The following is a 24835-nucleotide window of genomic DNA, read 5'->3' on the forward strand; positions in this document are numbered from 1 at the left end:
TGTAAACAAATAAACATCTCACCCTAAATCAGGTGTGGGCAAACTACGGCCCGGGGGCCACATGTGGCCCGCCGAGTGATTGAATACGGCCCGCCCGTTCTTTCCAAAGTATTTCATTAAACCTAACATACAACGTGGCGTCACGGCTTGAGCCTACGTTTTGATGGTTGATATGGTCTGCTGTTTCCAAAGTGCTCCTGAAAAGGGACACAGGGATGTATAGACTGCATGACACTTTTACAGATACAATAATACCAGGTGGGCTGTTACGTGTAAAATATATAGTCTGGCCCCCCGTCAAGTTTGTTCAATCAATGCGGCCCACCAGTCAAAAAGTTTGCCCACCCCTGCCCTAAATAGACAAAAAAGGTTATACTTATAGACTATGCTAGATTTCCCAATACAAATACATTTCATAGACACTATTCTCTATACACAGAGCTGTGAGCAAAACAGCACCCACTTATATCTAGCCCCTTGTGTGACTAGGGCTGCATGGCGGTCAAGTGGTTAGCGTGCAGACCTCACAGCTAGGAGACCCGAGTTCAATCCCGCCCTCAGTCATCTCTGTGTGGAGTTTGCATGTTCTTCTCGTACATGCGTGGGTTTTCTCCCTGTTCCACATTCCAAAAACATGCTAGGTTAATTGGCGACTCCAAATTGTCCATAGGTATGAATGTGAGTGTGAATGGTTGTTTGTTTATATGGCGACCAGTCCAGGGTGTACCCCGCCTCTCGCCCAAAGACAGCTGGGATAGGCTCCAGCACCCCCGTGACCTTCATGAGGATAAGCAGTAAAAAATGAATGAATGAATGTTTGGATTAATCTGCCTCTATCCAGTTTGCCTAAGTTCTTGAGGTTACGCTACATCTTCTCTGTTTCTGCCCATACAATAGATGGCCTATTAGATGCCTGGTAGTCTGGGCATGTGAGTAAATGAACGCAAATTAGAATGTGCTTCTTGAAAATGACTATGTGCATGTTATATAAAGTATTTATAGAACTTGTTGATAATGCAAAGAGTTTATATGTTTTGTCTAATACAGTCTCGTCACTTTTGTCTTTCTTCAGGTTTGAAAAGTGGGACACTCTGTCTCGAGGTGAACATGGCAAGCAGCATGCTTGGGAGCCAGTGGGACACAGCAGTCTTATTGACTGGAAGAAATACTCTGGTAATTGTTCCTATTTTGCCATATTACTCTGTGTTTTTTCTGTATGCATGAGTACTTTCTAACACGTTTATCTAAGCTGAGAGTGTGTTGTAAAGTGTTTACATTAGGTCAGGTCTAATAATAGGTGCTTTGTCCACCTCAGATGATGAATCACCAATGTCGGCTGATGACGAAGAATGTTTGCCAAACAAAGATCAGCCACACTTGCGATTCCAGATAAGCAGCGATGATGGCTTCAGTGTGGAGGCAGACAGTATTGAGGGTGATTCTCAAGCGTGTTTTTTTTTTTTTAAGCTGTTCACCCATGAATCATTTAACGCCCTTCATTATCATCCCTACCTACAGTGGCTTGGAAAGCGGTGATAGATGGGGTACAGGAAGCACGAGCAATCGCAAAGCTGAGACCTCTGGCTTTTCAGAGGATGACCGGTGCCCGAATGCTTGGTTTGGTCCATGATGCCGTGGTCTTCTTGCTGGAGCAACTTCAAGGAGCACACCGCTGTCAACATCACTCGTTCCGTTTCTTCAAACAGTTCAGCCAGGAAGATGACTTGCCTGTCAATTCCACCGGCTGCGCCCGCTCCGAGCAGTACCTAAGGTTGGTGCGCAAAAAGTTTCTTCTGAGCTACTGCAGTCAGCATGATATAAACTGGTCCAAATTACCACTACAGTGTGCTGCATTGGTTCTGAGATATGAATATGTGTTCTAAATACTAACTCAGACCTAAAAAAAACATGTTCTCTCAACAGGAAGTCTACATTTGACATGTTCAACTTCCTGGCGTCTCAGCATCGGCAGCTTCCTGACATTGGGCCTTATGACGATGAAGAAGATGATGTTCTTTTGAAGTCCACAAGGTCAGTGTCACCTTGCCGGACAATTCTCATAACTTGAAATGTACAAGTTAGATGCTGTCTCTGAAAAAAAGGCTTGACTTTTTGACTTTTTTTTTTGTTGCTTGTGTTGTAGACGGGCCACCAGTTTGGAGTTGCCCATGGCTATGCGATTTAGACACTTGGAAAGGACGTCAAAGGAAGCGGTCGGCGTGTACAGGTCAGCTCTGAATTTCTTCTGAGTCCCTCGTTTACCGTGGTTAATTGGTTCCAGACCAGACTGCTATAAATTTCACAAAGTAGGATTCAATATTAATAAATGTAATATTTTCGTAGAAAACCCGGTTTATGACCTTTTTAAAACTGACTTGATGGATAGTAGTCTGTCTGGTCAGCTGGCTGGAGGCGTGTTTTTCAGTACGTGGGAATATATTTTTTTGTCCGTAGTGATGCGCTGATAATTTGATTTCTGTCGACATGGCTTAGCAAGCTCCATATTTACACCAACAAGCCGACTTTTCACCCTCTGTTGTTGTTGACGGAAGTAGGGTTAGTTTCTATGTGCTGTGTGAAATGTACCCAAGAAAGGAGTTCCTTTACTGCTTAAAACTAGCAAAACAATGTAATTGTTCCTGTTAGAGCATGTACTGTATATAAAATGTTTTTTTGTTTTTAGATGTTTTTTTTAGAAGCGGGACACACAAACACACACAAATGTTAATGAGCTACGGCGCTAACATTCCTGTTGTAACATAATGAAAAAGTTTGTTTTGCATAGTCTGATCCCTAACTCACCTTGTGTAGATCCGCTATCCATGGGCGCGGACTCTTCTGCAAGAGGAACATCGAAGCAGGCGAGATGGTGATTGAGTATGCTGGCACTGTCATTCGCGCAGTGCTCACTGACAAACGAGAGAAGTACTACGACGGCAAGGTCGGTCTCCCCCCCACCCCCGTTACATTTATCTTAATCAGTTTCATCTCCATATATCAAACAATGCGAAAAGAACAATTAGCAGACCAAATCCATATGTTCCGCTCTGTTTCGACAGGGTATCGGCTGTTACATGTTCCGCATTGATGATTTTGATGTGGTGGATGCGACCATGCACGGCAACGCGGCCCGATTCATCAACCACTCGTGTGAGCCCAACTGCTACTCGCGAGTCATCAACGTGGAGGGCCGCAAGCATATCGTCATCTTTGCTTTGAGGAAGATCTACAGGGGAGAGGAACTGACGTACGATTACAAGTTCCCTATTGAGGACGCCAGCAACAAGCTCAACTGTAACTGCGGGGCTCGCCGATGTCGACGCTTCCTCAACTGAGAGGTCACCCGTTTAAAGCGGAGTGGTGGTGTTGTTAACAAGAGAGCCTTAAATTTAAGGTTACACTGGATGGAGCACTAAAATATGGAAGGCACTCAGCATAGGAATTAGCCACTATGGAGACTAGTTGACAGCGCTCTATGTGCATGGAACCCGGAAGAGGAGTGTTTAAAAGTTTCCTCTTAAGGCCGCCTTGTCATACAAAGCTGCTCCAGCAGTGTCACCACATGAGAGAACACAAGAAATTTCCGAAGCAGTACGATGTTTGGGAAGGGGGCTCCTGACCCCCAACCGCATTTCTTCAACACACAAGCCTTATCTGTTAAAATCAACGCTGAAAAACCTTCGATTCAGCTTTGACCGTTTTCTAATGTTTTAGTCATTTCCGGAGGGAGGGGGGGTCGTCTCTCTTTTAGAACCTGTGTAATCACGTTAGCTCCATCCTCGAGAGAAGGGAATGTTATTACCCCATCTGTGTTGTTGTGAGGTCAGTTCTTGAGCCATATATTCAGCCCAAATCATACAATTATGCTTCTCTTATCACAGATAATTTTTTTTTAATTGTTTATAATTTTTTCCAGAATAAGAAGACAACCATGGTGCTAAGCATTGAAGGCTATTTGATTGCGATGTCCTAAAAGAGCCCTACAGAAGACATTTTTCGGACACATTTTTTTAGTCATCACCATCTGTTTTGAGTTCAAATTTGAAACCAAACAGCCCAAAATATTTTATTTTTTTTGCTGTATACAATATGTAGCAAGCACTACCCATACCAAAAGTCAAGTGTGATGAATCTCAATTTTTTAACGATAACGTTTTATCCCGCTCATGGTTGCAACTAAATTCCAATAAGTCTCTGCGACCCCTGTGTAAATTCTCATTTGGCAAATTTCCTGCAACTGCTGATTTGTAAATCAGGGAGAGTGCTGGTTTAAATTGCCACTGAGTGTGTGCATTCAGCTTTTGCAGCGGGCTTGTTGTGAACTTGGTGCACCCCCCCCCCCCCCCCCCCCCCCCCCATCCCCTTTTTCCTAACGCAGCACTCGGATCACAACAAGCCAGCGTAAGTCAAAACGGGGCTAGAGACGATGCGCTCGGCACCTTAATTATATTGAAATGTTGTTCTTAGTCGATGTTCAGTACTGTCATTAATAACGTTAATTGAATTCACACTGTTGGGAATTGAGTTGTGATATTTATTCGCGTATTGGAGTTACTTTTATTGGTGAGAGCTTGCTGTTTGTGTAAACGGTGGTGGATGTACAGCTCCATTGGTAGTGCCCTTTTCTTGTTTTGTTTACAAGTGATGTCCTTTGTTTCACTAATTTACTTGAATTTTCCTTTTGAGGCAATCGCGTCATACATTTATGGCCTTTTTTTTGTTTTTGTTTGTTTTGACCGAAATTGTTTTTCGAACCAGGTATTTTTAAAGAATATTTTTTTATTTAATTTTATTTTTTTTGTTGTCACGGTAAATAACTGACGGTCTTAGAATAAGCCACAGAAGTCAAAAGCGAGCACTGTTTGCCTCTTTAAACTTTTCCCTCCCCCAACCCCTGTACCTTATTTTTCCAAGCGTATTTCCAATGGGGTCATGTTTGTGTGTGTTTAGCTTTTGAGTCCTTTCATTTTGCATGTCCAATCACTGGGATGGAGCCCAGATTATTGAGTGTCAATCACCTGGCTGACAAAAAAAAAACAAAACAAGAGTCACTCCCAACTCATTGCAAGGATTCTACCTCAGCTGTTTAGACAGATGTTTGGGAATACTGATGCAAAAACAGAGGATAACTCGGTTTTAATGTCTACAGAGCTGGTGTGTGTTTGTGGGTGCGTCTGTTTGTGTTGTTTTAGGTCTGTATGTGTGTGTGTGTGTGTTTGCAATGAAGGATGCAAAGCTCTAGTTAAACCTGTTAAAAAAAAAAAAAAAAAGAAAAAACATGTTCATCTCACCCAGAATCTGTTCATAAAGCTATGTTATATTATACACACAAATATATAAATATATATAGTAGGGTTATTTTAAGGTAAGTGTAAAAGACAAAAATGAGAAAATATGTTATCTTGTCTTTGTTACCATGTACAAATAAACCCTGAGTTTGTAAATATTTGTATACGTATTTCTAAGCCGGTTTAATTTTTCTATGCACTTTTTTTATTTATAATGTTATTTGTTTAAATAAAGATGTTTCATCACATGTTGTATGTACATAATGTACGTATTTTTTTTTGTTTTGGTTTTTTGGAATAATGTGTGATTTCAAGTCATGTTAAATGCAGTAGCATATATACTGTACAGTTGAACCTCCAAAGTTGAATGAGGCTGGTTGACTTTTTTCCTGTAGAAAATAATTTTAAAGGAAGTATCTGATGCGTTCTCAAACTGTTATAAAACCTTTATTAACAAAATGGCCATTGTTTTTTATTTTTTTATATATGTATGTCATAGACTTCCACAACTGCTGTTTAATAATATTACATGTAAAGGTAAGAACCTTTCTAAAATTCATCTGGATTATTCCTTATGTGAATGTTGACTTGTATGTGATGTGTACAGGTAGGTGCTGCTGATGCTCCAGTCCGAGGGGAAGTCATGCAACGGGTGGCTCTTGACGTGCGTCTGCATGGCGACCCGGCTGCTGCAGAACTCCAAGCACAAGTTGCACTGGTAAGGAGATGCACCACCGTGAGTCCGCAGATGCTTGATCATGGCTGAGAAGTCACGAGAACGCTGGCCACAAAGGCGACACTCGAAGGGCTTCTCACCTTGGGGCAAAGGAAGGATGCAGGTTAAATATTTTGAATAAGGGTATCTACCAGAGGTGTGCAAAGTGCGGCCTGGGGAGGTTTTTATTGACCTGCAGCACATTCTAAAAGTATGGTTTAACAAGAAAAGTAAACAAAAAATAGTATAATCAGCAATAATGTTGCCAAAAAAATAATTTTTGGAAAATTAGGTTGCCAAAAAAGTTATGTTGCGGGAATACATGGGTTTTCCGGGTACCCACATTCCAAAAACATGCATGTTAGGTTAATTGGCGAGTCGAAATTGTCGACGGGAATGACTTATGAGTGTGACTGCAATTGTCTGGCGACCCACAGTTCAGGGTGTGTATTGCCTTAAGTCAGCTGGGATAGGTTCCAGCATACCCTTGTGACCCTACTGAGGATAAACACTACAGAAAATGGATGGATTGGGGGGACAGTTATAATATGGGAATAGAGTCGCAATGTTCGAAGAAGAAAATTGAAAGAATCGACAGCAAAAATTGGGGAAAAAAGCTTTTTGAAGACCTGGTTTCGATGTTAAAATTTTCTAGACAATTTAAAATTATGTATGATTTACTTTTTACATGCGGAGATTTAAATGATTTCTCTTGGGCCCTTTGCACAAGGCAGGTCAAAGTAATTCCACATTATTGAAATGCCTCCAATTATAATTTGACAAAAAAATCAACCATAAATACTCTCAAATAAATGCAACAAAAATTAATTAAAAATTCTCATAAAAAAATCAACCATAAATATTCTCAAATAAATGCAACTAAAATTAATAAAAAATCCTTATTATTTTAGTTGCATTTATTTGAGAATATTTATGGTTGATTTTTTTAATAAGGAATTTTTTATTAATTTTAGTAAAATCATAAATATTCTCAAATAAATGCAACTAAAATTAATAAAAATTCCTTATTAATTTTAGTTGCATTTATTTTAGAATATTTATGGTTGATATTTTAATAAGGGATTTGTATTAATTTATTTTATTTATTGATTTATTTATTAAATTATTATTTTATTTATTATACATAATTATAAATTTTATTTATTAATTTTATACATTTATAAATTTTATTTATTAAAAAATGTATTAACAATCAACCATAAATATTCTCAAATAAATGCAACTAAAGTTAATAAAAAAAATCCTCATTAATTTTAGTTGCATTTATTTGTGAATATTTATGGTTGATTTCTTTGTCTAATTATAATTGGAGGCATTTCAATAATGTGGAATTACTTTGACCTGCCTTGTGCAAAGGGCCCAAGAGAAATCGATTAAATCTGAATTTATATTTAGTATGCCACCATATGCACATCAAAGCATACATTTAAGTAATTTACAGATAATAATTCAATGAAAAATAATGGTAAACTTGACAAATTCTTAACACTATATTATGCACTTTCTGCATATTCTACCTATCTCACTGGCTTGTAGCATAATAACAGTTAGCATATTAACATTTTAACGGTTCACATGTGAAATATGATCTCACAAAATGTTTTTTGAGCTGTTTTCTGCCGTTTGTATGTAGCATTACCTAACTTTATTAACGGTTAGCATGCCGACTGTTAGCATTATACATATCATGGCTATTTAGCGGTATTCCATTATGAAGTATGACCATACCTGTGTGAACTCGATGATGTGTGTCCAGTTGATGTTTGAGACTAAACTTTTTGGGACAGTGTTGGCACTGGTAAGGTCTTGCTCCTCTGAGGTCTTGTCCGTTGGATTGGGAATGCCGATCTTTCTCAAAGTGTCGACGTTTTGCACAGGCTTCCTCTGTTCAGACAAAAAAAAAGTCACGCATCTGAATATTCAGGGTAAAATACATCATCGGAACAATATGACCATGGGATCATGAACAGATGGCCGGGCATTCTTTAGCATTTTTTGGTAGACAACCGAATTCATGGGTCAATTTCTCACAGCAAGCCTTCCAGGTCCTGAAACTGCAAAACAGCCCCAAGCCATCACACTACCACCACCATATTTTACTGTTAGATTTAGGCCTGATGTAATGGGACACACACATTCCAAAAATTCCAACTTTTGTCTCATCAGACCACAGCATTTTCCCAAAGGTCTTGGGGATCATCAAGATGTTTTCCGGCAAAATTTCAGTGTTTTTGTCTTGGAACTCTGCCATGCAGGCTGTCTCTGCCTAGTGTCTTTCTTATGGTGGAGTCATGAACACTGATCTTAACTGAGGCAAGTGAGGCCTGCAGTTCTTTGGATGTTACGGGGTCTTTTGTGACCTCTTGGACAAGTCGTCGCTCCGCTCTCGGGGTCGGCCGGCTAATCCTGGGAAGGTTCACCACTTTTCCATGTTTTCGCCATTCATGGATAATGGCTCTCATTGTGTTTTGCTATAGTCCCAAAGCCTCAGAAATTTATTTTTTAACCTTTTTTTGAACGGATAGACCTCAATTACTTTCTTTCTGGTGGGTTTGGTGCAACAGTGGGCAGTCACCTTTTCAGTCACATTTTTTTTTGTTGTAGATTTTGTCTTCAGTTGTGTTGTCATTGGCTAATATTGAAATTGGTTTGACGATCTGAATTGTTTAAGTGTGACAAACATGCAAAAATGTGGCCCGCAGGACACTAGTTTGAGGCCCCCGCCTTGATATGAAAATTTAATGTTAGTGCGGCCCGCGCAAGTTTGATATGGATGCTGTATGGTATCATGTACCCAGAAAAAATTATTACGTTTGATTAATGTTCATGTTAAAGGTTAAATAACTGTTAATAGTTATCCTCCCTATCCGTGTGGAAGTGGTAAGTTTTTGGCTATTCAAGTTTTAAGGAAATAACTTGAAGGCTACCGTTTAGGTCGCTAGCTCTCTAGTTTGCGAGTTAGCATGTGTCTCAAGACCCTGCAGTTGCGCAATATGTTGTAAATAAAAGTATAAATGTGACTATAGTCGTGTTTTGTCATGTCTACAGGGCTCTAATAATGCTTTGTTCATTTTAATCTGAAAAAAATAATTTGTCTACCCATTTGTATACACATATGTATTAGTTATAGTTTGCACGATCATGTGCTGTTCTTTGTTGTGCACAAACACTTGCATTCAGGACGTACTGTACTGCGTGTATGGCTGTCTAACTACTAACCACATAGCTCCACCATGCTCTGTAAACCACAACTCTATTCAACACTTTCCATGGCGTATAGCATATAGACGCTGAGGTTAGAGGTCACCATAAGTGCTGTCTTTTTTAAAGTTTACGTACTAAAAACGATGAGCTGTCATTTGCCTGATATCACAATCTTACCTGGTGATGAGAAGGCTGACTCCGGCTGCAGTGGATCACGGCAGTGCCTGCAGTCTGGAACAGTGTCAGCTCGGTGAACATTATGGCAGCTGTGGAGTAGGTTCAGGTCATGAAAAATATCCTAACTGCATGAAAAATAACCAAGGCAGTCTTTATTTCTTAATCAAGCAGTATACAATATTTGGTATATTGGGTAGTAAGTTGGTGTATTATTTTTGGAGCATTATGAGGCAGTGAATGGGGAAAAAATGAGAAAAATGTTCAATTCAATTTGTATGAATTTTTTTTACAATGTATACATTTTTATATTTTATTTTATATTTTTATGAGGGATTTCCGATATTGCCTTTTTTTTTTTTTTTTGCAGAAAACTGATATTGTCCAGCTCTCAAATTCCAATACAGATATCAACAGATACCTTTTTTTAAAGGTACGATTCACACTTTATTAATAAATATTTTTTTTTATTACATTTGTATTACACAAAAAATAATTGAGGGTTAAGAAGTGTAGGGTTTTTAGAATAAATATTTCCTTCAATTAATATCATAAGAAAATAATAATTATTACATTATTTTTTTCTTGTTAAGTCCAATATTTGCATTTTTACAATATCAGAATATCAGTAAATCTATTAAGATCCAACAATGAAACAACAAAATGAAAACAATCAGGATTTATTAAGATAATAATGCTCAGTCTGTTCATTACGATATGCATTATTATCTTCATAAAATCTGTGTTTTTATTTAATATTTATATGTTTATTGTAATAGATCTCATTGGATTGTGCAGTGTTGTTAAAGTGACATGTTACAGTACACCGACCTGGGATGTTGAGGATGCTAAAATCCCATACAGTACAGAGATATTTTTCCCCCATAAAGTTCAACAATAGTTTCATAGAGTGTAGAAATGGCCGCTTTTAACCGTGAAACAATGTCACAGCGGGTGGAAAATCTCGAATTGCACAAAGGAGGGGAAAAATTTAGGGGACTCCCCTACACATAAATATACTTAAAGTTGTACTGTGCAAAACAATACACAGCGTACGTTGATTCAAAACAAGACATTATTATCACATCAAGTAGAAGAGTAATTATTTTACTACCGGATAGTAAACTCATTGTTTGTGATCTAATTTTTTCCCTCCTTCTTTTAGACGCCGTTAGGTGAACAGAGGGACCGGCACATGTTGATGAGTCAGGTACTACTGTGACTCCTTAAAGGGAACAATGAGGTAAATTAGGGGAAATAAGAGGTACTCTGCAAGGAAAATAGGCAGATGATTAATAACAGCCAACCGGCGCTATTAACATATACGTAGTAGGGGTGGGCAAATATTTAGACTGGTGGGCCGCATTGAGTTAACAAAATTGTCTGGGGGGGGGGGCAGAGCATATATTTAACACACATACACTATTTTATGCTTATAATTTTCCTTGAATTATTTGTCTAATTTTACCTTTAAAAGTGTTATACTATTAGCTGTATGTTCTCATCAAACTGTCATTTAATTTGACAGTTTTGTTGCTTTTTTTTTTTTTACTAAAGACATCCGACTTCCAAGTCATGTTCCCAGTTTGTATGTTGAAAGTTTAAATACTGTAGTTTGCCCACCCCTGACACATGGTAATGGTAATGGTAATGGTTTTATTTCATTTGAACATGCATCAGATTACAATTGAATGCATCCCATAATCAGTTCACAGTTCCACATGTCCAAAAGGAGTAGGAAGAAGCAAAGCTTATTAAATCCTACCCCTCCATCTGGTACTTTTACAACTGTTACATTTGTTCACTTCCTGCTTTCCTTTTTTTTTTTAAATAAATAATGTACCTCGTACCGAAGTACAAGGTGATATGACCATCCAATGACATAATGGGTACCATAGTAAGTGTCAATATAGTGATATGTATAGCACATCACCCTCAATATCACAAGATATTCAATCACCTAATGTCTTAAGATATATTTCTTGGCAGATGCCAAGTGCAACTTTAATATTTTCAAAATATAAATATTATTTTTAGGCAAAAATGCCTTAATCTATTGTATAAACATGTGTTTTTAATGTGAAACAATGTCATGAAATATCTTGAATACATTAGCTAACAGCGCGCAGGCCATACAGCTAGGACACCCAAGTTCAATTCCACCCTCGGCCCTCTTTTTCTCCGGGTACTCCGGTTTCCTCCCACATTCCTAAAAACATGCTAGGTTAAATGGTTAATTTTATGTTTCATAGTATTTAGCACATTGTTAAACAAATGTGATATTAATTTTAAAAAGTTTTTTTTTTTAAAAAGTGACGCACCTCAACTCAGTGGTCTTGTCAACCGTCCGTTTGGCCTTTTTTCTTGCTTGCTTGATGCTGCTCCCCGTCCGTGTAAAAGCAGCGTAGTGATTTCGTGCATAACTTGCATGCAGGTTTGTTCCTACAGAGCAGTGAGCGGTTGCGGTTTTTGGGTATCGGGGCCCCTGGGAATGTAATACATGGGGGCTGGATAGGGTGACTTTGTGTGCCGCTGTGGGCTGAGCTGCTATAAAGTTGGAATAGTTCTCCGCGATGCACCTCAGTGTGCTCACAGAGCTCCACATGTGTCTTGGGAACGTCCAAGGAGAAGAGGACATCATGGTGGACACCGAGCTGGTGATGACGCTGTCTCTGCTGAAAGTGGATTCTGACTTGAGGTCCTCTGTGCTCACTTGGAGTTTGTCTTCTTCACTTCTCTTTTTCTTTTCATCGACTTCCTCATGGCCGTTTGTTTTTTGTCCCAATCTTTGGCGCTCCTCATTCATCTTGAGAAGCTTGATGTCCAAATGATGTTGACATTCTTCCTCCAATGCCTGCATCTCCAACATCTGAGCGGCTTTGAGTAGCCTCTGCAGGTCGTCCACTGACACCTCCAAAGTCTGCATGTAGGCAAAGTCTAAGACCTGTTGGAAGGTCCTGGGTGAGAGATCCTCAAGCGTACAGTGAACCTGGCGGTCCGCTTCTTCTCGGTCTAAAGTCTGTGCTAATTTAGTGCTAGCACAAGCCAGCACCAAACGATGAGCCCTAAAAGTTTGATTGTTGACGGAGATGACGGCGTCACATAACGAACCCGAACGACGTAAGGCATCCGCCCTGTGCAGGAAGTGGAAATATTGCGTGTTGTTGAGTCGGATCATTTCCGAAGTGAGTCGTTCTTAGAATCTGAGAACACAAAGCGGCAGAAAAATATTTGGTGTTGAGTTTCATCAAAAACAATACCTTTTATTAGCATTATTTTAACACATTATAAGCAACTATGAACACAAAATATCTTCTATTTATTTATGTTTCTGCATCAGTTCCTTGCTCAATAATTCAAAGCTTTATCAAATCTTAAGTCTTACTGTAGGTGTCGGGTTTGACACATTTATCATCTCATCTATCGGGGGGTTGATACATGCGCTTGTCTCACTGTCAGTCATATCTCATATCACACTTGATGTGTTGACAAGTACTATGTCTTGTGAAAGCTTTCGTATTACATTGCTCACTTAGATGGTGCAAAACCTTCAGTGTATCAAACTGAGACTCACCACAAATGCTGTAAAATTGGAACATCTTAAAACGATACGTAAACTTGACTTTGCAGTACTTTATATTGTCATTTATACTGTATACTTATACTGCATGCATATACACAAAGTATACAACAATAAGTTGTTGCATGGGTGAGCCTAATGAGCCGATTCTGATCGGTCACGCTTACTTTAAGCAGCCCTCTGGTAATGGTAATGGTTTAATTTCATTTGAACATGCATCAGATTACAATTGAATGCATCCCATAATCAGTTGACAGTTCCACATGTCCAAAAGAAGTAGGAAGAAGCAAAGCTTATTAAATCCTACCCCTCCATCTGGTACTTTTACAATCAGGCACTGTTACATTTGTTCACTTCCTGCTTTCCTAATTTAATTTTTTTTTCATTTATTTTATTATTTTAAAAAATTAATTTCATTTATATTTATATATAATATTTATATTTATTTTATTTATATATATTTTAAAATTTTTATATATATATATTTTTACATTTTTATATATTTTTTTTAAATATTTTTTGTCATGTACAAAAGTAGGAGGTGATATGACCATCCAATGACATAATGTGTACCATAGTAAGTGTCAATATAGTGATATGTATAGCACATCATGACTGGTTCAAGACTCTTCATCCTTGTAATAGCAAACATCAACTGCTTGTATTGTTTCTTCATTTGGCTCATGGTTGTGCATTGTTTGAGTTCCTTACTCGATCTCTAATGGACAGTAATTATGAAACACTATGACATTTAGTTGCCTCCTTACTGGAATTTCTTGCACTCGTTTTTGAAATCTTTCTCTTTTTTACGGTTTATCGCTCCAGGTCTGTTAAAATTAATTTTTATATCTACTCTAAGTTAGCATCAAATTTCATCCTAGCATTTCAGAAATACGTGAAATAAGCTTTGCCACTTTCTACTTTTTCGGGCATAATAAAATGTGCAAATGTCAACGTTGATGTACTTTAATGTAATTTTGTTAAGCATGTTTGAAATACCACTAAACTATATCTGAGAGTTGTTTTTTTTGTTTTTTTATTGAAGAAAATACACAAAATGACAGTAGTTAATGATGAACAAACCTACATAACCCTAATCCAGGAGTGGGCAAACTACGGCCCGGGGGCCACATGCGGCCCACCAAGTGTTTGAATCCGGCCCACCAGTTGCTTTCTAAGTATTTCAACTTTTAACATACAAACTAGCAACATGACTTGCATGTCGGATGTCATATTTAGTAAAAAAAAACAACAACAAAACTTTAAAATTAAATGACATAGTTTGATGTGCTCCTGAAAAAAGGGACATGAGAACATACATCTGATAGTATAACACTTTTCAGATAAAATGAGACAAATAATTCAAGGAAAATTATAAGCATAAAATAGTGTGTATGTGTGTTAAATATATATTCTGGCCCCCAGGGACAATTTTGTTAACTCAGTGCAACACACAAGTCATAATATTTGTTCTCATTAGTGTATTTTTGTGTACGTTATTATTCTAAGGTGAGACTAGTTAGGTTTCATTATAGCCTACCACAGCCACATTTAGAAAACATATTATATTATGTATAAAAAAACAATTAAAAATCAAAATTAACAATTAAAATAACAATCAATATTGGTGTAAATATTTTACTATTTATTCAGGAATAATTTCTAATTTAAAAAAAAGCAATACTATACAACCATAAATTATTCCAACATTATAATGCATATCAATTTGTCAACTTTGGTATCACATCAATAAAAAAAAAAAATGGAGCTCTAAATTAAACCCCCCCGCCCCCCTCCCAGCAATGTAAATTGTATCGTTCTGCCGCAGGAAATAACTTGCAACCACAACTGTACAGTCTTGAGTGATTTTTGCCGCCGTTGCTCTCTAGTTGACACATATTTAGCATGTGTTGTACCAGCCATCCCATATTAAACACTGTACAAAGATACTAATGATGGACACTGTCAGAGATTAATTTAGTACAATGTTCATCACTGTGGTTGTTGTTTATTCTAATATGTAGTCATAAATCTCATTCAATTGTTGATGTGTACCTCATGTATCCCTAACTGGACACCAACATAGCATATGAGAGCAGGATGTTCACCATGTGTGTGTGTGCGTATGGAGGTTGATACTTACCGGATGTATAGAGAGTCTCTCGCTGTGTTGAGCGATGGCCAAGCTCTCATCACGTCTGGGACTGCAAAGGTGAGATGATTTCCTCTCACTTGTCGTCGTCCCTCCTCTTCATTGCTCTCCCTCTCTCATTGGTTCATTGAGGGACGGTACCTTGTTTTTGCATTAACAGTTAGCTAGCTTAGCTGTAGGTCTACATTAGATATACCCTGCGCTCTCGTAACGTGACTTAATCATGCTCTGTTCTGTTTATTGGAGTGGTTGTAGTTTGGGGTGTATTAACTGCACTGCGTCATACTGAGAGTTGTTATTGGAATATTTTTCATCTTAAGCACAATCATGTTAAATCACCAAAATGATGATTATATTTACCAAAAGCTTCTAAAATCTGCTTTTAAAGACTCTCAGAGTGAAAAGAGAGAAGCTAAATACTGTTTGCTAACACTTTACAATAAGGTACACAAAATGACCTACCTAACCCTCATCACCACTCATTAGTTCCTAGTAACTACTCTTATTTATGTGCCTTAGTTCCTCAGTAACTATTCATTAGTTCTTTATTAGTAGTAGTTTCTCAGTAACCACTCTAAATATGCATGTCTTAGTTCCTCAGTAGCTACTCATTAGTTTATTAGTAACTACTCTAAATGTATGTGCCTTAATTCCTCAGTAACTACTCATTAGTTTCTTAGTAACTACTCCAAATGCATGTGCCTTAGTTCCTCGGTAACTACATCAGTTCAATGGTTATTCAGTAGTTTCTCAGTAACGACTCTAAATTAATGTGCCTTAGAGTTCCTCAGTAACTACTCTACTCTACACTTCCTCATTGGTTCTTCATTAATTTCTCAGTAACTACTCTAAATTGATGTGCCTTAGTTCCTCAGTAACTACTCAACTCATTAATTCCTCATTGGTTCTTAGTTGGTTTCTCAGTTCCTTGGTAACCACTCTACTGATCAGTTCCTCAGTTCGTCATTAGTTCCCCAGTAACTACTCACAAATGGTGCGCCCTAGTCATTAGTTCATCAGTAACTACTCTAAATTGTTGTGCCTCGTTTCCTCAGTATTTACACTACTCAATAGTTCTCTGTTTATCAGTAACTACTCTAAATTGTTGTGCCTTGTTTCCTCAGTATTTACACTACTCAATAGTTCCCTGTTTATCAGTAACTACTCTAGATTTATATGCCTTATTTCATCAGTAAGTACTCTACTGATCAGTTCTTCATTAGGTCTTCATTAGTTTCCCAGTAACTACTCTAAGTGTATGTCCCTTAGTCCCCCAGTAACTAATCTACTCTTTGGTTCCTCAGTAACTACTCTAAATGTATGGGCCTTGGTCGTTAGTTCCTCATTAGCTCTTCATTAGTTTCCCAGTAACTACTCTAAATGTATGCGCCTTAGTTCCTCAATAACTAAACTACTCATTAGTTCCTCAGTAACTACTCTAAATGAATGGGCCTTAGTTCCTAACTTCAAATAGACAGAGTACATTACAGCCCTGGGCCACTATTTGAGGAAATAATACAGTAATTATGGCAAATATGCCAATTTCAGGGCTTCTTCAACCCGACTGGTCCATATTGAGAAGGAAGTGTTAACCTTATCCTGTCAACCATCACTTGTTGGTCACAACATGAACGGTCCATGTACTGTGACACCAAACCACTTGAAAGATACTCATCTGTGACAGGAAACATGCAGACATGAGCTTATGGGGGGTGGGGGAGTGGGGGGGGCGGTCTATATGTCAGGTTAAGTGTCACTCAAAGTCTTAAAATAGAAGTTGCTGCCTCGTCTTTTCCATATGTTACATGTTGAAGTAAAAAGGTGTTGCTGTGCTGCTCAGTCTTCTTAGAATCTCCACGGCTGTATATGCCTTAGTTCCTTAGTAACTACTCATTAGTTTATTAGTAACTACTCTAAATGCATGTTCCTTAATTCCTCAGTAACTACTCATTAGTTTATTAGTAACTACTCTAAATTTATGTGCCTTAATTCCTCAGTAACTACTCATTAGTTTCTTAGTAACTACTCTAAATGCATGTGCCTTAATTCCTCAGTAACTACTCATTAGTTCTTTATTATTAGTAGTTTCTTAGTAACCACTCTAAATGTATATGCCTTAGTTCCTCAGTAACCACTCATTATTTTCTTAGTAACTACACTAAATGTATATGCCTTAGTTCCCCAGTAACTACACATTTGTTTCATAGTAACTACTCTAAATGCATGTGCCTTATTTCCTCAGTAACTACTCATTAGCTATTTATTATTAGTAGTTTCTTAGTAACCACTCTAAATGTATATGTCTTAGTTCCTCAGTAACCACTCATTATTTTCTTAGTAACTACTCTAAATGTATATGCCTTAGTTCCTCAGTAACTACTCATTTGTTTCTTAGTAACTACTGTAACTATTCATTAGTTTCTTAGTAACTACTCTAAATGCATGTGCCTTAATTCCTCAGTAACTACTCATTAGTTCCTAATTGGTTCTTCATAAGGTTCTCCGTAACTACTCTAAATTGATGTGCCTTAGCTCCTACTACTACTCAAGTCATTAGTTCCTCGTTGGTTCTTAGTTGGTTTCTCAGTAACTACTCTAAATGTATGTGTCTCAGTTCCTTGGTAACCACTCTACTGATCAGTTCGTCATTAGTTCTTCAGTAACTACTCAAAAACGGTGCGCCTTAGTCATTAGTTCTTCATTAGTTCATCAGTAACTACTCTAAATTGTTGTGCCATGTTTCCTCAGTATTTACACTCCTCAATAGTTCTCTGTTTATCAGTAACTACTCTAAATTTATATGCTTTATTTCATCAGTAAGTACTCTACTCATCAATTCTTCATTAGGTCTTCACTAGTTTCCCAGTAACTACTCTAAATGTATGTGCCCTAGTTCCTCAGTAACTACTCTAAATTTATGGGCTTTGGACATTAGTTCCTCATTCGTTTTTCATTCCTCAGTATCTACTCTACTCAATAGGTCTCTGTTTATTAATAACTACTCTAAATGTATATGCCTTTCCTAATATAGTTCCTAATATAGTTTAGGTTTTTTTTGACACAATGACATAATGGGTACCATATGTCATTGTATGGTCATATCACCTTGTACTTCGGTATGATGTAAAACATCACAAAAGCTGTCCAATCACATCCTTGTATTTTTTACTGTCCTAAGACCGGACCAGAGTACCAAACCACAAGTGTATATGCAGCCTGACGATAACCAAATATGGTTTCTTTCATACTACTGTAGGTTTCATGTTGTTTTCTTGAATGAATCAAAGAGCTGGTGAAGTAAACCAAACGCACAGCCAAGACTGCTGCCACGGAGCGGTAAATATGAGTCATTTTACCACAGTGGACGTGGACGTGGACGCTGTCAAAATTCCGAGGAACCACAAAGCGATTGACATGACTGTTGTTCCAAATGGAAGCAACCATGCTAGCGTGCCGCTGTTCAACCACATATCTTTTTCACAGTAATGCGACTACCTACTTTGCCGGGTTAGTGCTTCTTACACTTCTTTGTAATTTGTGGAGGAAGTGTGTGACGCCGCCTACTCACTCTTGGTAGTGATCATGCTAATGCTTGGCTTCAGTTGGTTTCAGTTTGTTTGTGATGTTTGCCGATGTGTGCGGCATCAGGTACGGCGAGGAATGGTGTTGTCCCGGAAAATTGAGTGGGACCTTGTGAGAAATGCATGAACTTTTTCAAGAAATTTGTCTTGCAGTGATAGAAATAGGATAACCACACAAGCGCAACATATAAAAATGAAGAAAAAAATGAAAAAAAATCCCTTGTTGGTTCCAAATACGACATTTCCGTCATGAGTGGATTTTCGTTCAAACATTGTCCCCCTCAAAATGAATGAATGATTGCTGTTTTGTGGTTGCATTGCATTGCATTACATTACCTTCATACTGCATACTGCCACTTCCTCCTGTTCCGTGTGGAAGTGGTACGTTTTTGGCTTCTTACTTTGTCTTTCTTCCCACTCTTTTTGCAATCCTTTCTTAAGTCTTGAATAAGTAAACTGGAGGCTAACTAGTTAGCTTGCTAGCATGCTACGATCAAAGCAGTGATCTGCATATTTGCAATGTAGTGTAAACAAAGATTACTACGGGGTGTTATTTAAAACCCACGCATGCACGGGGAGAACATACATACAATACATACATACATACAAACTCTTCACATAGGTGGCCGAGGGTGGAATCGAACACCGGTCTCCAAGCTGTGAGGCCTACGCACTAACCACTTGACCATCGTGATAATTAATATAATGATCAGCTTCCTTCATTCATTCATTTTTTACCGCTTATCCTCACGATGGTTGCATGGGTGCTGGAGCCTATCCCAGCTGTCTTCGGGCGAGAGGCGGGGTACACCCTGGACTGGTGGCCAGCCAATCACAGGGCACATATAGACAAACAACCATTCACACTCACATTCATACCTATGGACAATTTGGAGTTGCCAATTAACCTAGCATGTTAGGTTGAGAAAACCCACGCATGCACGGGGAGAACGTGCAATGGAGTGTGGACTTGAACTCGGGTCTTCTAGCTGTGAGGCCTGTGCGCTAACCACTTGACCACCGTGCAGCAATGTCTTAGATTACAAAAAAAAATCCAAGCACACCATTTGATGGGTCATTCTGTTTTTTATTACACTATCAATTAGCGTGGAGGGTTTTACAGCCTCAGATTGCTTGCAAGTACATTTACACAACGGAGAACAACTTATTTTTTTCCCAATTTGAATATCAGCTTCTTTTTGGTGCATGGCTTTAAGTTCAATGTCCAGATGGAAAAAAACAAACTTACTACTATCAGAGGTGGTACAGAAACCAGGGATGGGCAAGATAGATACATGGATTGTTTTTATTGATTATTTGCGTCTTGAAGCAATTGAGGCGAAACGACGTTGTACTACACGATTCTAACCAGCAGAGGTGCTGTAGATCCAGTCTGAACTCATAACGAATGAGCTACATTCTTGCAGCGTGATTCTGCTCAGATCGCTGTCAGGACAGGAGTTCAGAACATTCACAGAGACACTCTAACATCCTGTTAAGAATTAAAAAAAAATAAAAATAAAAAAAATCGATCGTCAGGTCAAGATAATGTAGTCCAATGCCCATCCCTAGCTGGAGCAGAGTCATTTGGTTGTATTGTGCTTGGTGCCAGACGCTGTCACTTAGTCAGAGGCTGACTATAAGTTCACATTTATCTTATTAAACATGTCATCGTTGTACTATACAAGCTCCTAAAATTACACGTGAAAAGCAAATGACCCTTGATCCAACTGATTAAGTACAGTATAAATAAAAAATACAATATAATTACATCCAAAAACACAGCATTGTTAAAAGGCAATAATGCAGCAATGATATTTTTTTTCATTATTATTTCACAGGGTTTTGTTGTTTTTTTTTCTTTTAAATAGGGGACGGATTGATGAAAATTTGAACAGAGGACTAACATATAAAGGTGAAGTGGGGGGGGGGATTACGGTATTATATACCTTTCTATATCTGCTAAATGCTGGTAGGGTATGAAGGAGTATTAGGGACACACTGAAGTTTTTTTTTTTAATTATTTATTTATTTTTTATACTTTATTTTGTCAAAAATTTTTTTAGGTACACAGTGAAGTTTTTAAAAATTTTATTTTTTATTTTTTATACTTTATTTTTTCAGTTTTTTTTAGGGACACACTGAAGTTTTTATTCATTCATTTATTTTCTACCGCTTTTTCCTCACGAGGGTCGCGGGGGTGCTGGAGCCTATCCCAGCTATCTTTGGGCGAGAGGCGGGGTACACCCTGGACTGGTCTGAAGTTTTTATTCATTCATTCATTCATTTTCTACCGCTTTTTTCCTCACGAGGGTCGCGGGGGTGCTGGAGCCTATCCCAGCTATCTTTGGGCGAGAGGCGGGGTACACCCTGGACTGGTCTGAAGTTTTTATTATTTAACAAAAAAGTCAGAATAATATGAAAATAAAATAGTGTTTTAATGCAAAAACCCAACCCAACCCGAGGGTCACAGGTATGCTGGAGCCTATCCCAACTCGAGTGAGAGGCGGGGTACACAGCCAGTTCTTATGAAAAGTTTAATGTAATTGTACATTCATTCATTCATTCATTTTCTACCGCTTATCCTCACGAGGGTTGCGGGGGTGCTGGAGCCTATCCCAGCTGTCTTTGGGCGAGAGGCGGGGTACACCCTGGACTGGTCGCCAGCCATGTTATTACAAATGTTATTTAATTATACTAGTCAATAAATATACATCAGGTTACTAGAAAGAGACGTGGTAATTTAGAATGGTGTGTTTGGGTTCAAACGTGAATTTTGAAATTATTACTTTTACTACTCATATAACAATAATGTAACATTCCCTGTAATTACGACTTGTTTCTGGTCACATAATTATAATTTAATGCTGAGTTTCTTCAGTGTGGCTCTAACACTCCGTTTTAGTTGGGAACCCTTTTTTGTTTGTTTGTATTTTTTGCGATAATGAAGAAAAAAAAACAACCTAAAAAGCAAAAAAACAGGCAAGCTTATTCTCATCTATGATTTCAGTAGTAGTATCATGGCAAGATGGACGTACTTAAACTGTGAACATACCACGTTGTCATTCACTAACATAGCTGTACAAATTATACAATGGCCGCCGCCCGCCTCGCAAAAACACACAATTCCTCATCATTAGTGTGTTTTTTTTTTTTTTACCAAAACAAAAAGTATTATTAATTATCTTCACTTCCTGCTTTTCTTTAGTTGACTCAAGTGGCTTTATAATAAAATGATACACACGACGAACAAGAGGAAAAAGAACTTCTTAAAAGCGTCTATAGTTGTTTCAGTCCCGAAGATGACTTAATGGCGTATACTATCACCACGTATGTATATCTAAGTGTTGTGTTTTTTTAGGATTGAATACACACACACTGACATGAAATATACTGCGTTCTACAGTATTTTACACCTCCAGCTTCCTTTGCTTTCCGACTAAGGCGCTACATGATAACGGGAGCATCAGGCATGTCCTAACTAACATGTAACTACTCTAATGTGGGTGAAAAGGAAAATAAATAAATAAACAAATAATGAAGGGAATTGAATCTTAACATCTAGCCTAAATACATTCAGAAATAATTTTACTGTGTCGTCTTGTGCTGTTTTTTTTTTTTTTCTGTTTTTTTTTCGTTTTTTTTTTTAAACAACAGTCCGTTTTCAATCAGCCATGTAAGGAAAAATGTATCTCCTTCTCGTTACAGCACAATGAACTACCGGGTGGATGGGCTAATTCCATTACACATCAAACGACGACGTTATTTACAGTAACGGGGTAGCGGTGTGACGGGAACAACGCAAAGAATTACGCCGATTGACTACATCATGCTTTGAATTAACGGGAGTTGATTGCGTTTTAAGGTTAATTCGGGTAGCGGCGGACGAGTCGGTAGGAAGGAATCCAGGAAAAGTCGCTTAATTTAAATTTAATCCCAGCAACTAATTAATGAGGGCTGGTTCTCAGAGGTTCTGCTTGATGGTGTAGTTTATTCTATTTTATTATTGAAGTGAAATGGGGTGTATGGAGTGGGGGGGGGGGGGGGTAAAAAAAAATATTATAAAGCATTACCATTCATTTTCTAGTGTGTCGGTTGGTCATGTCATGCCACTCTTGATGGTCGGATGGGAGCAGGATCTAATCCGATGAAGACTACAGGTGTGGAATTCATCATTCACTATTCACATTTTGCTAATGATGACTCGTGTTGTTCATTGGTCATTTACAATATTCTATGGAATAACGAGCGAGCTTATTCGGATAAGTGATATTTTCTCAATGTTGTAAATCCATCACTGGGTGGTGGAGAGGTTGGCGCGCCATTATTACCATCACCATCACCATCCCGTCGCTGGCCGTGGTCGACTTGCTGACGGCCCTGCGGGAACTCAGTTCATCTGCTCAAAGAATTTGTAAGTGGGGTTCTCGTAGCCGTGGTTTTGCATTTTGGTGAGCTGTCGTTCTTCCGGGGTCAGCATGGGGTCGACCTGCTGGTGGACAAACATGAGCTCAACACACTAGGAAAAGGACGACCAGATATAATCAATAATACAAAAACAGGGGACAGGCTTCGCTACACATCTTAAAATACATCCTGGAGTTCTGCCGACCATCCGTCTTAAACGATTCCCAAGTTTTGATCAAGTGCTGAACAAACAAATTTTGTGTAATTTTTAGAGTTGTCAATCGATTAAAATATTTAATCGTGATTAATCACATTTTGTCCATAGTTAACTTTGATCTAAAAGGAAAAAAAGGATATCAATTTGGGAACTATGGGCCATTATTTAATAATAATAATAATAATACAGTCAGCAAGCATATTTTTGGATGACTATTGTTCACTTTTTTTTACTTGGTCACGGGGGGACAGGCTTCGCTACACATCTTAAAATACGTCCTGGAGTTCTGCCGACCATCCGTCTTAAACAATTCCCAAGTTATGATCAAGTGCTGAACAAACGAATTTTGTTTAATTTTTAGGGCTGTCAATCGATTAAAATATTTGATCGTGATTAATCACATTTTGTCCATTGTTAACTTAGAATTAATGGCAGATAGAAATATGTTTTTATCTATAAGGAAAAAATGATATAAATTTGGGAACTATGGGCCATTATTTCATAATAATAATAATACAATCAGCAAGCATATTTTTGGATGACTATTTTTCACTTTTTTTACTTGGTCACAGGGGGACAGGCTTCGCTACACATCTTAAAATACATCCTGGAGTTCTGCTGACCATCTGTCTTAAACAATGTGTACGTAATTGGACAAAATGAACCCGGCAGCTGTCCGGAAGTCCTCAGGAGTGCTCGGGAGTGTGACCAATCACGAAATTAAACAGACCGTTTTGGTGGGAACCATGAAATCCATGGAAATGTTGCAGAAAAAGGTGCAGAAACCGGAAGATCGAGAAAGCTTTTGCGCAGGTTATTGTGTGTAGCTGCTCTACAGGAGTCCACAACTCAATACAACTGACCGAAAATGAAGATAAAAGGCCTTGTTTTAAAATGTGATGGTAATGTTAGCACCGATGTTCCCCATACACACTTTATAATCCACCTGGTCTACCAGAAAATAAGAAGATGTAGCATGAGGGTTCAGTGTTTTTGCGTGGTAAGTAAATGAAAGCCAATATGAAATATATCTACGTGTTTATTTCATAGATCCTACCTCGACGATGCCGTGGCTGATGGTGCCGTACGGCTTCCTGCGCACCAGCAACAGACTGATGACCATTACCATGGCGATGGCAACAGCCACCACCAGCAGACCAACCATGGCGCCACGGTTGAACGTCTCCAAGGTGTCAGGTTGCTGTTGGAAGAAAAAGGATATCAATTTGGGAACTATGGGCCATTATTTAATAATAATAATAATAATACAGTCAGCAAGCATATTTTTGGATGACTATTTTTCACTTTTTTTTTACTTGGTCACAGGGGTACAGGCTTCGCTACACATCTTAAAATACATCCTGGAATTCTGCCGACCATCCGTCTTAAACGATTCCCAATTTTTGATCAAGTGCTGAACAAATAAATTTTGTTTAATTTTTAGGGCTGTCAATCGATTCAAATATTTGATCGTGATTAATCACATTTTGTCCATA

General features: G+C 38.2%; 3 protein-coding genes across 8 annotated transcripts in view; 1 reads left to right on the top strand and 2 right to left on the bottom strand.

Annotated features, from left to right (window-relative positions):
• The window catches only part of kmt2bb (lysine (K)-specific methyltransferase 2Bb), a 24423-nt gene extending 18600 nt beyond the window's left edge, over nucleotides 1-5823 (top strand). For all 3 annotated transcript variants that reach the window (XM_058084607.1, XM_058084606.1, XM_058084608.1), the window contains exons 30-36: nucleotides 1073-1173; nucleotides 1316-1435; nucleotides 1519-1771; nucleotides 1924-2031; nucleotides 2144-2227; nucleotides 2812-2941; nucleotides 3060-5823. In XM_058084607.1, the coding sequence (XP_057940590.1) occupies nucleotides 1073-1173; nucleotides 1316-1435; nucleotides 1519-1771; nucleotides 1924-2031; nucleotides 2144-2227; nucleotides 2812-2941; nucleotides 3060-3335 (1072 nt within the window). In that variant the 3' untranslated portion in view covers nucleotides 3336-5823. The remainder of the gene's footprint in view (nucleotides 1-1072; nucleotides 1174-1315; nucleotides 1436-1518; nucleotides 1772-1923; nucleotides 2032-2143; nucleotides 2228-2811; nucleotides 2942-3059) is intronic.
• Nucleotides 5425-15173, bottom strand: zbtb32 (zinc finger and BTB domain containing 32). The gene is made up of 5 exons (XM_058084611.1): nucleotides 15126-15173; nucleotides 11724-12605; nucleotides 9406-9494; nucleotides 7753-7908; nucleotides 5425-6104 (listed from the first exon to the last, which is right to left on the bottom strand). Exons 2-5 carry the CDS (start codon nucleotides 12578-12580, stop codon nucleotides 5854-5856), a joined length of 1353 nt encoding a protein of 450 aa, XP_057940594.1. The 5' UTR covers nucleotides 12581-12605; nucleotides 15126-15173; the 3' UTR covers nucleotides 5425-5853.
• A 4608-nt stretch (nucleotides 15174-19781) lies between these two features.
• aplp1 (amyloid beta (A4) precursor-like protein 1) overlaps nucleotides 19782-24835 on the bottom strand; it is a 44187-nt gene continuing 39133 nt past the window's right edge. For 2 of the 4 annotated variants that reach the window (XM_058084141.1, XM_058084139.1), the window contains exons 16-17: nucleotides 24397-24540; nucleotides 19782-23207 (exon numbers count right to left, since the gene is read on the bottom strand). In XM_058084141.1, coding sequence (XP_057940124.1) covers nucleotides 23106-23207; nucleotides 24397-24540 — 246 coding nt within the window. In that variant the 3' untranslated portion in view covers nucleotides 19782-23105. The remainder of the gene's footprint in view (nucleotides 23208-24396; nucleotides 24541-24835) is intronic. The other 2 variants (XM_058084142.1, XM_058084140.1) reach the window with 1 other exon arrangement.

Source organism: Doryrhamphus excisus, chromosome 10 (assembly GCF_030265055.1).
Source record: "Doryrhamphus excisus isolate RoL2022-K1 chromosome 10, RoL_Dexc_1.0, whole genome shotgun sequence".
In the NCBI taxonomy this organism is placed as follows: domain Eukaryota; kingdom Metazoa; phylum Chordata; class Actinopteri; order Syngnathiformes; family Syngnathidae; genus Doryrhamphus; species Doryrhamphus excisus.